This window comes from Macrosteles quadrilineatus, unplaced genomic scaffold, assembly GCF_028750875.1.
Source record: "Macrosteles quadrilineatus isolate MER2022 unplaced genomic scaffold, UCM_ALF_1.0 Scaffold_7__1_contigs__length_78375512, whole genome shotgun sequence".
NCBI classification, from domain to species: domain Eukaryota; kingdom Metazoa; phylum Arthropoda; class Insecta; order Hemiptera; family Cicadellidae; genus Macrosteles; species Macrosteles quadrilineatus.
Window position 1 is genome coordinate 68,366,259 of NW_026542600.1, and position 9,034 is coordinate 68,375,292.

At 35.7% G+C, this 9,034-nt stretch overlaps 1 protein-coding gene across 2 annotated transcripts in view; it reads right to left on the minus strand.

Moving 5' to 3' along the window:
- LOC128997992 (WD repeat, SAM and U-box domain-containing protein 1-like) overlaps nucleotides 1-8,106 on the minus strand; it is a 34,581-nt gene extending 26,475 nt beyond the window's left edge. For both annotated transcript variants that reach the window (XM_054423889.1, XM_054423888.1), the window contains exons 1-3: nucleotides 7,760-8,106; nucleotides 2,061-2,229; nucleotides 48-196 (exon numbers count right to left, since the gene is read on the minus strand). In XM_054423889.1, the coding sequence (XP_054279864.1) occupies nucleotides 48-196; nucleotides 2,061-2,229; nucleotides 7,760-7,860 (419 nt within the window). In that variant the 5' untranslated portion in view covers nucleotides 7,861-8,106. The remainder of the gene's footprint in view (nucleotides 1-47; nucleotides 197-2,060; nucleotides 2,230-7,759) is intronic.
- Nucleotides 8,107-9,034: the final 928 nt, after the last annotated feature.

A 9,034-nucleotide genomic window follows, 5' to 3' on the forward strand; every position in this document is an offset into this window, starting at 1 on the left:
AACTATATGACTTTAAGTCTAAATACCTAATTTAGATATGAACCTACCGCTGTATTTGATAGCTGGTAAGACTCCAAAGAAAGATGTAGCCCTCATCGGTGACTGTACCCAGCAACTGATAATTAGATGATGATATGGCACTCTCACGTACTCCTCCACCAATACTTTGTACAATACTGGCTCTCACTGCTCCTGTCTAGATACATATAACATATATAGCTTTTATCAATGATTTGAGCAATAATTTCTAAAGAAGCAAAATTAATTCAAAACATTTCTTAATTTAGCCCTTGGAATGCAGAAAAATAGAAGTTTCAGGATACGTCAGTTCATCCGGTTTGGGTTTTAGTCCATTAATCAAGTGAGTAGGGCCTACAATATAATTAATCATATATCATAAATATCATATTAGGATGTGTAAAGCACTAAGGGGACAAGTTTTTGGAACAGTTTTACCTGTGATAAAGTCTGTGCCCTACCAACTGGGCCACTGACTCTACTCAACCTCAAATCAAATCAAACTTTATTGTAACAAGAACCTTCGTACATAGCATGGCTATAAAAACAAGTGACATTGTCAAGTTACAATAAATACATAATTGGTCAATCTTACATTTTAAAGTTAAAAATAAAAGGCTGGACTTTGATTTTAAAATTATTTTACAATAAATATTCATTAATATGGTAGTCGTTTTTTCTATTAAAAACTTTGGCAAATTCTTTTTAAGTGTAATATTTTGTATTGGCTATATTTTATAAACCTAGGCCTACTGGTAACTTATTGTACGTAACTTTATCCCATGTATGTTGGTGTCTTTTCAAAGAGACACAGACGATGAATTGGTAACTGAAAATTATTTTCAAACCTTGTGTTATATCTTTGGTCAGAATTGCCATTTAAAAAAAATCATAGTTAGATTGTACCATTACTAAGGTTTTCAATATGTATAAATTTGGAACAATAACAACTTAATTATTAAGATTTGTAATTCCCTAAATAGTGATTTAAAATATTTCATAAAATATGAGAAAGTCATTATCCATAAAAGCTTTTTCTGCAATTTAAAAACTTAAGCTGAATCACAGGATAATCCACAGAACTCAATCCCAAGGTGTATAATTGAAAAAAAAGAAAGCATGGGAAATATTAATTCTAGTTTTAAGGTCAATATAATTATGTAGTACTAGCATTTGATAACAGGCTGAATTTAGTATAGGTACCATACTAATAATATTATCAATACAGTTACTCCAAGAAAAATTAATATCCAGTTCCAAACCAAGGAATTATGCACTGTTACTAAGTGGTATCAACTGATCCTGAAAGATGATTTCTGAATTGTAACCTTCTTTAGATTGTGCAGTACAAAAGTAAATAGTTAAGTTTTATCTTGATTAAAAGACTCAATTCTATTAGCTTCAAACCAGCTTGCCAATTCAAAGACAGTTTGATAAATTTTATACTCCAATTCACTATGAGACTTGGCTTTGATAATTGCAGTTGTATCATCTGCATATAAGATGATTTTTTATGTAACTTTATAGGTACCGGTATATAATTTATATAGAGGAAAAATACCAAAGGTCCTAAGATAGACCCTTGTGGAACACCCATTTTAATGTTTTCCCAAGGAAACTTTGATATTACCGGTAAATAATTTTTCAAAATTACAGTCCTTTAAACCGGTTTTCTAAGTATGATTTAATCCATGTAATAATTGATTGTTTTGAAAATTGGTAAACATCAAGCTTTTTTTTAAAGTAGGCCTATGCTGTGGTTAACACAATCAAAGGCCTTGGAAAGATCACAGAAGACCCCAATGGTACGTACTCTGTGACCCATCCAGAGCCCAAGATACTTCATCAACCTATCTATTTAGTCAGGGTAATTTTTTAAAAGCCCAATGATCAACGATGCCTGGGTTCAGTTTCAAACCATCATAAAGTTACTGACATTTTCTTGTGATTGAACCGGGAACCTTCTGATTACCACCCACCTGAATGACACAGTATGTAAAGTAATGTGGTAAAAAACAATACGTAATTTCACATTCAGTTACCTTGGTATTAAAAAGATATGTCATGCCATCCATGGACGAGGTTGCAAGAACTGAGCCATCAGGAGCAAACACAATACTGGTGACTGCATAGTCATGGTACAGCAGAGGAGAGTAGTTGGCCTCCTTGTAACCTTCCTCAGTCCACTCCCACACTGACACAGCTTTGTCTCTGTAAACAAACACAATAATGTTGTCTGTTGGCGGATATAGACAGAAAGTGTTTCAACGTAGAAAGTAAGTGGCCTAGGGAGTTTGCAGAAGAAGGCTGTACACATTTGAACGGTAAGGCCAGCATGATGATGCACGAATGATGCACTACCCAGTCGGGCTTACCTAGTGCAAACCTAGTCAGCCTAGTCTGCTAGGTATGTCGCTCGTGTGAACCGGGCCTAACTAATCCAGTTTATGTTGCAAATATATTTAATAATTACTTTGTAGAAGAGGTATTAAAACTGACTGGAACTTGTGAAGAGGAGCCTCTGATACCGGGTGTTTTTCGTGACGCTGCGGAGGATTTCTGCTCATGGCCTACTACTGAAAGTGAGTTAATAGAAGTTATAGTGTTGGTCTTAAAAAAAGCTCTGGAGTAGATGATATCCCTTGCTACCTCCTAAAGCCATGCAAAGAATCAATTGCTAAACCACTTGCCAAAATTATAAATACATCTTTTAAAAATTGAGTTTTCCCTAGTAAACTAAAGACATCCAAGGTAGTGCCTATCCACAAAAAAGGATGAGAAAGATCAAGTAAAAAACTACAGGCCAGTGGCAGTCCAAAGTGCATTTTCTAAGATTTTTGAAATTATTTTTCTTAAAAGACTAAATCCTTTTTTATAACCACAACAATATGGATTTAGAAAAAACAGTTCAACAACTGATGCAATTTTTGATTTATTAGTCTCAGTACATGACAACCTGGATGTGTTGGAGGAATCACTGTGGTTGTTTTATGACATGACAAAGGCCTTAGACCTTCTCTCCCATAGTAAACTTAAAATTAAACTGTCAAATCTCAAATGGATTTCTACCTATCTACAGGACCGACACCAGATTGTAACCATAAAATATTCAGGGTCTGATGGACTAACAAGAAACTACCGTTCTACAATTTCCCCTGTCATAAACACCGGATTGCCGCAATGCCCCAACCTTAGACCAGTTTCTGATCTATGTCAACGATTAAAACCTGAATATTTAACTGAAGGGAAAGTGTGGCTGTTGATGAAATGAAAAAACGTCTTTATTTAGCCAGCGTTATTCAAAGTACAGTTCTTTGATTTTCAATACAACTGTTGTCAAACTAAACGTAATTGGTCAGCTTATACTAGACTTATTGCAACAATACATTTTAGATCAACTGGCTAATTATTATTGGTATAAAATAAATCTTTCAAACCCCTTTTAAACCTAGAGAGGTTTACTGATTTGAGGTGAGTTGGAAGGGCATTGTAGGCTTGGGGCCCAAAGTAAGAAAAGGCTTTCTTCCCTAATTCCGTTCTGACCCGTGGCAAGTGTAGCAAGCCTTCCTGCCGAGTGAGGCGAACGCTCACCTCAGACCTGAAAACCAGTTTCCTTCTGATGTATTGGGGACACTCCGTTAACAAAGTTTTATGAACAATTAGAACGGTTTGAAGATCACAGCATTGTTTAACTGTCAAGATGTTTGCCCTTGACCTATACTCGCTGATATGATCCGACCTTTTTAAGTTGAAGACAAATCTCAGAGCACTGTTCTGAAGTCTTGTGAGAATATTTATATTCTCTTGAGTAAGGCTGTTACCAAAAGAGGGAAGAGCATAATAAATAGATGGAAGAATTATAGCACGAACTATTTCAAGTTTGGTTGACATTGGTAGAACAAACCTAAACCTATTAAATAATCATAATTTAGCAACAACAGTTTTACAGATGTGTCTCACATGTTCAGAAAAATTGAGCCTAGAGTCCAATTTGACACCAAGGAATTTTAATGAATCGCTAACAGGCAACGGCTTATCATTTAGAAGAACTTCACAATCAGTATCCTTGTTGTGTTGGCTTTGCACAGAGTAGTTTACGATTCTTAAAACAGAACACTTGTCAGGATTCAGCTGAAGACCATGATCATTAGACCATTTATTAACACTTATCAAGTCGCTATTCATGCGGGTGACTGCTTCAGGAAACTCAGCCAAAGGGTAAGATAAAATAAGGTACGAGTCGTCGGCGTAAGAATGGACAGAGCAGTGACTAAGCTGTGACTCAAGGTCGGCAGTGTAAATCAGGAAGAGGATAGGACCTAAGCAACTGCCCTGGGGAACCCCCGACACTTTTGGTAAAAAATGTGAAACCTGATCATTAACTCGAGTTTGTTGTGACCTATTACGGATATAGGAGGAAAACCACTGCACAGATCGACTATCAAATTGGTAAAAACTCAGTTTGGCTAACAGAAGATCGAAACTAACTGAATCGAATGCCTGTGAAAAGTCCAATCCAGTTACAATACTACCCCAATTTCTATCTCTTGCACAAATCAATTCATCCATGACATTCAGAAGAGCTGAACTAGTGCTGAACCCCCTTCGAAAACCTGACTGTGTTTTAGGAAGAATTTCCTCTGACTCAAGATACGAGACTAATTGCTCTCCAATCACTTTTTCCAATATTTTGGAAAGCACTGGAAGAATTGAAATGGGTCTGAAAAGGAAAATAATTGATGTGAGTCACTTGGTGCAGGAGAGTGGCTTGGGTAGGCTAAGAGACAAGGCACAAGTTGGCCTAAATGAAATGAGCGGATGGTGTAAAGAAAATGACCTTATACTGAATAGGGGTAAAACTAAGGCTATACAATTATACAACCGTAAGAAGTCTGAAAGAACTCCACTACTTCACCTTGAGGCAGCTAGTATTGTTGTAGATGACTCTATTAAGTATCTTGGCCTGACAATAGCAAGTGACTTAAAATGGTAGAACCAAGTGAACGCCACAGCAGCAAGACTGAAAGCTGTGTTTCACATGGTACGTAGGCTGCAATTGATAGTTGATCAAGCTGTACTGTTGAAAGTTTATTTTGGATGCTTCCATAGCATAATGAATTATGGTGCGATATTTTGGGGGAATAGTCCATTGGCAAACCTTATATTTTTGCTTCAAAAACGCATAGTAAGAACAATTGCGAGAGTACCTTACTTATCACATTGTAAACCAATTTTTATTGGCTACAACTAAAAATACTCACACTGCCTGCTCTGTTCATTCTTGAAGCTGCAGTGACAGTTAAAAGGAAGCCAGAAAACTTTCAAAAAATAAATAAATCTATAACTACTCAAAAAGGCAGAAGGAAACGTTACATGTACTACAAGTTCCATTCAGTTTAGTGATAGATGGACCAAGACCTACATGCATAAGAATATATAACAGAATTCCAGCAGGCATAAGGGAAATTGAAGATGATGAAAAGTTTGAATCTACTTAAAGAATATCTAACAACTAGGCCTTACTACTCAGTAGAAGAGTTTTTGAATCAAGAATAGGCCAAAACTATGACGACAATGGCACACCCGTGCTACTAATGGGATAACTACCAGTACAAGTATCAAGTAAGCAGCAGGTGCTCAGTTTCTATTAAGAAAGTGTTTGAATTTAAGAGCACTTTGCTTGCCGATTGGCGTGTTTCAAGCTTCCACAACTGACCGTAGCCCTTGAGAGTCTTACAGAGACTGTTAGGTCAATAATTAATCTCTTTCGTTCAGTCACATTGTGATCCACAAGCCAAATTCCCTTGACTTGTTATCACTGTTTCAAACGAGACTGATGAATAACAGCAGTCCCATCAATGGAAACCATTGGGCAAATGTTGAACACCCTCCAAACTTCCTCCACCCATTGTGCACATTTTTTAGTCCAAACACTTTTTCACATACATCGACTGGCAATGTACTTGAATTTTTTTTCAATTTTTTTGTTGACAACTGAGACCACAGAGATGTAATCAGATTAGGCAATTATATTTATACATTTGCCAGGAGTGTCAATTTTCTTTCAGAACGTTTTTGAATGCAGTACTAGGATGAGATTTATCATACCGTATTTGTTGGGTGAAGGAGAGAACACAAAATTAAATTTATTTAGCCTAAGTTACATCTCTTGTTTGTGTTTAAGGATGGGTCATACATACATTGATGTAGTTTTACAAACACCTAAAAGTTATATGGTAACCCATAGAAGAAAAAGGTTTACTTCATCAATTCCGCGGTGTGGTCAAATATTAAAGCTATTTTTAAGCCTTAAAAAGAATTCTGTAAAAAAATCCAACAACCTTAGCAAGAAAAGTTACTTTAAGTTAAACTGGAAGATTAAATTTGTGGTTTAAGGAACCTCAACAACAAAGCTCTCAAGACAGGTAGTTGAAGCTACATAGCCTTGGAGCTGATAAAATTACTTAAAATGGTTTAAAATACCTGCATATAGTAATCCTTTGTTGCTGATTTAGGCAACTAGTTTCGGTTCTTGTTTTGAACCATCTTCAGGCCTCAAGGTGTCAAGTGATCACTTCATTCGAAGGTCGTTAACAGAGTTCAATAAATAAAACATATACAAAACACGATACACGGGACGGACACACATTACAAAAAACACGAAAAACACGAAGGGACATTGACAATCGATCGTGACCGGGCTGAGGTAAAGTCTAGACTGGTGGTCAAAGTGGTCTATGACGTTGTCTCTGTCTTCTTATCACCGGTGCGTGTTCATTCATTCGAATGAATGAACACGCACCGGTGATAAGAAGACAGAGACAACGTCATAGACCACTTTGACCACCAGTCTAGACTTTACCTCAGCCCGGTCACGATCGATTGTCAATGTCCCTTCGTGTTTTTCGTGTTTTTTGTAATGTGTGTCCGTCCCGTGTATCGTGTTTTGTATATGTTTTATTTATTGAACTCTGTTAACGACCTTCGAATGAAGTGATCACTTGACACCTTGAGGCCTGAAGATGGTTCAAAACAAGAACCGAAACTAGTTGCCTAAATCAGCAACAAAGGATTACTATATGCAGGTATTTTAAACCATTTTAAGTATAATACAGTAATCCGGAGGCTAAACAACTATTTTTTATGATAAAATTAGGTAGTAAGCAGGAGTATCCAATTGATTAAAAAATCTATCCTGTTTCCGTTGAACTTTTTTTCTTTTGTAAGCTAACTTAGCATGTTTGATTTTTTATTATGATGTAAGTTTTCTAATCCAATTTGTGTGTTTTATTGTCATGATTATGATATGACTTAGCCTATTGTACCCTACATTTTCTGTACTGAATGGCTGAATAATTAATTTGATTTGAAACTAAACATGTACAATAAAGGCAATAGGCCTAGACCTATCTATTGTCAGGATAACTTGATGGATTTTATTGAAAAACTGTAGGCTACTTAGGAGACTTTTTTTAACTTTCACAGTTTAATTGATAGCATTAAAATACTCTTTAGCTTTAGCAGTACCAGTCTATATGCTAGGCTAATAGGTTTCTCCAGTAAATTATACCTCTTCAGTAAATAGGACATAAGTCAACAATATACTTGCAGAAAAGCCTAACCAATTTAGGGGACCAACATATGGAATTTTTGTACATTGCAACTAGGCAAGGTCTAAGTAAGTTAATAAACTATGGCTTATATTTTCATGAAATATTTTAGGCTATCTAGGATTACTTACGATGTTCCTATTGCCAAGGTGTTAAAGACGTTAAAGCCACATGAATTGATATCACCTGCAAGCTTTATAGTTTTCAGAATATTATATATGAACTGAGACATTATGTAAGAACCACGTTTAGCCCTAGAAAAATTTAAACCTAACTGAGTCTTCAATTGCTAGAAAATTGGAATTAAAATGTCACCGCCATTACTGTTTTTGGTTATGATAACCATTGTAATCTAATCACATCTAGTTGTCACTACACTACATTTTCAATTTCGGTCAATATTGTCACTCCAATAATATCAACACTCTTGAAAATGACACTTCACAGTGTAGCAGTAGCAGTACCATTGACATTTGACACTTCCCACTCATGCACTTGACAGCAAGCACCAAGCAAGCAGTAGGCAGCTAGGTAGCTCTAGCTCTGCTCTGGCTAACAGCTGGCTGGAATTGGCAGTGACAAAACGCCGGGAAATTGTCTTTTTCTATGGCGGATAGAAAAAGAGCATTGATTTTAAAAGGGATTCTGGGAAAATATATACGAAATTACATATTATAAATTTTGCATACTGGATAAGTTAAACAGCCTTAACACTAATTTTGAACACACAATCATTGATTTTGGATATTTCATGTAGCTCTTTATAATGCCTCAAAGGTCCGAATAAATTTACAAACTGTCCAATAATAAGTCCTAAAGTATTCGGAGATATTGCAGCTTGGAATTATTTTGGTGGGGGGCTATTTGATGATTTTATGTATTCAATATATTTGTAAAACAGCGTTTCTTGTAGGAAACCAGATTTGTATAAAATGTAAATGTGTGTGTACATCACACCATATCACGCCATGTCTGTGACGTCATATCAGGTGATTTTAATAAATTCCCATAGGCTGCCGCGACCACGCTATACCCGTGTATCTAACCACTACGTCAGTCTGCCCTACACCACTATCCCGGTCGCACAATTTGTTTTTCAGGATTAATTTTGCCAACAGCGTCATTTAGAGACTTCTGATTGACTATAGCGAAGGTTTAGTAATCGAAAAATTATTTTTGTTCATAGAATAAAATTATAAATGCCTCAAATTCAATTTTTATATTTTTTTATTATGAAATTAAACCGTCATAACCTAACCAAACCAACCAAACGTGCTGACAATGAAAAAATCGAATGAAGGTTTATTAATCGAAAAATAGTTCTGTTCATAAAATAAAATTATAAATGCCTCAAATCCTATTTTATAATTTTTTTATTCTAAAACTAAACTATCATAACCTAACCA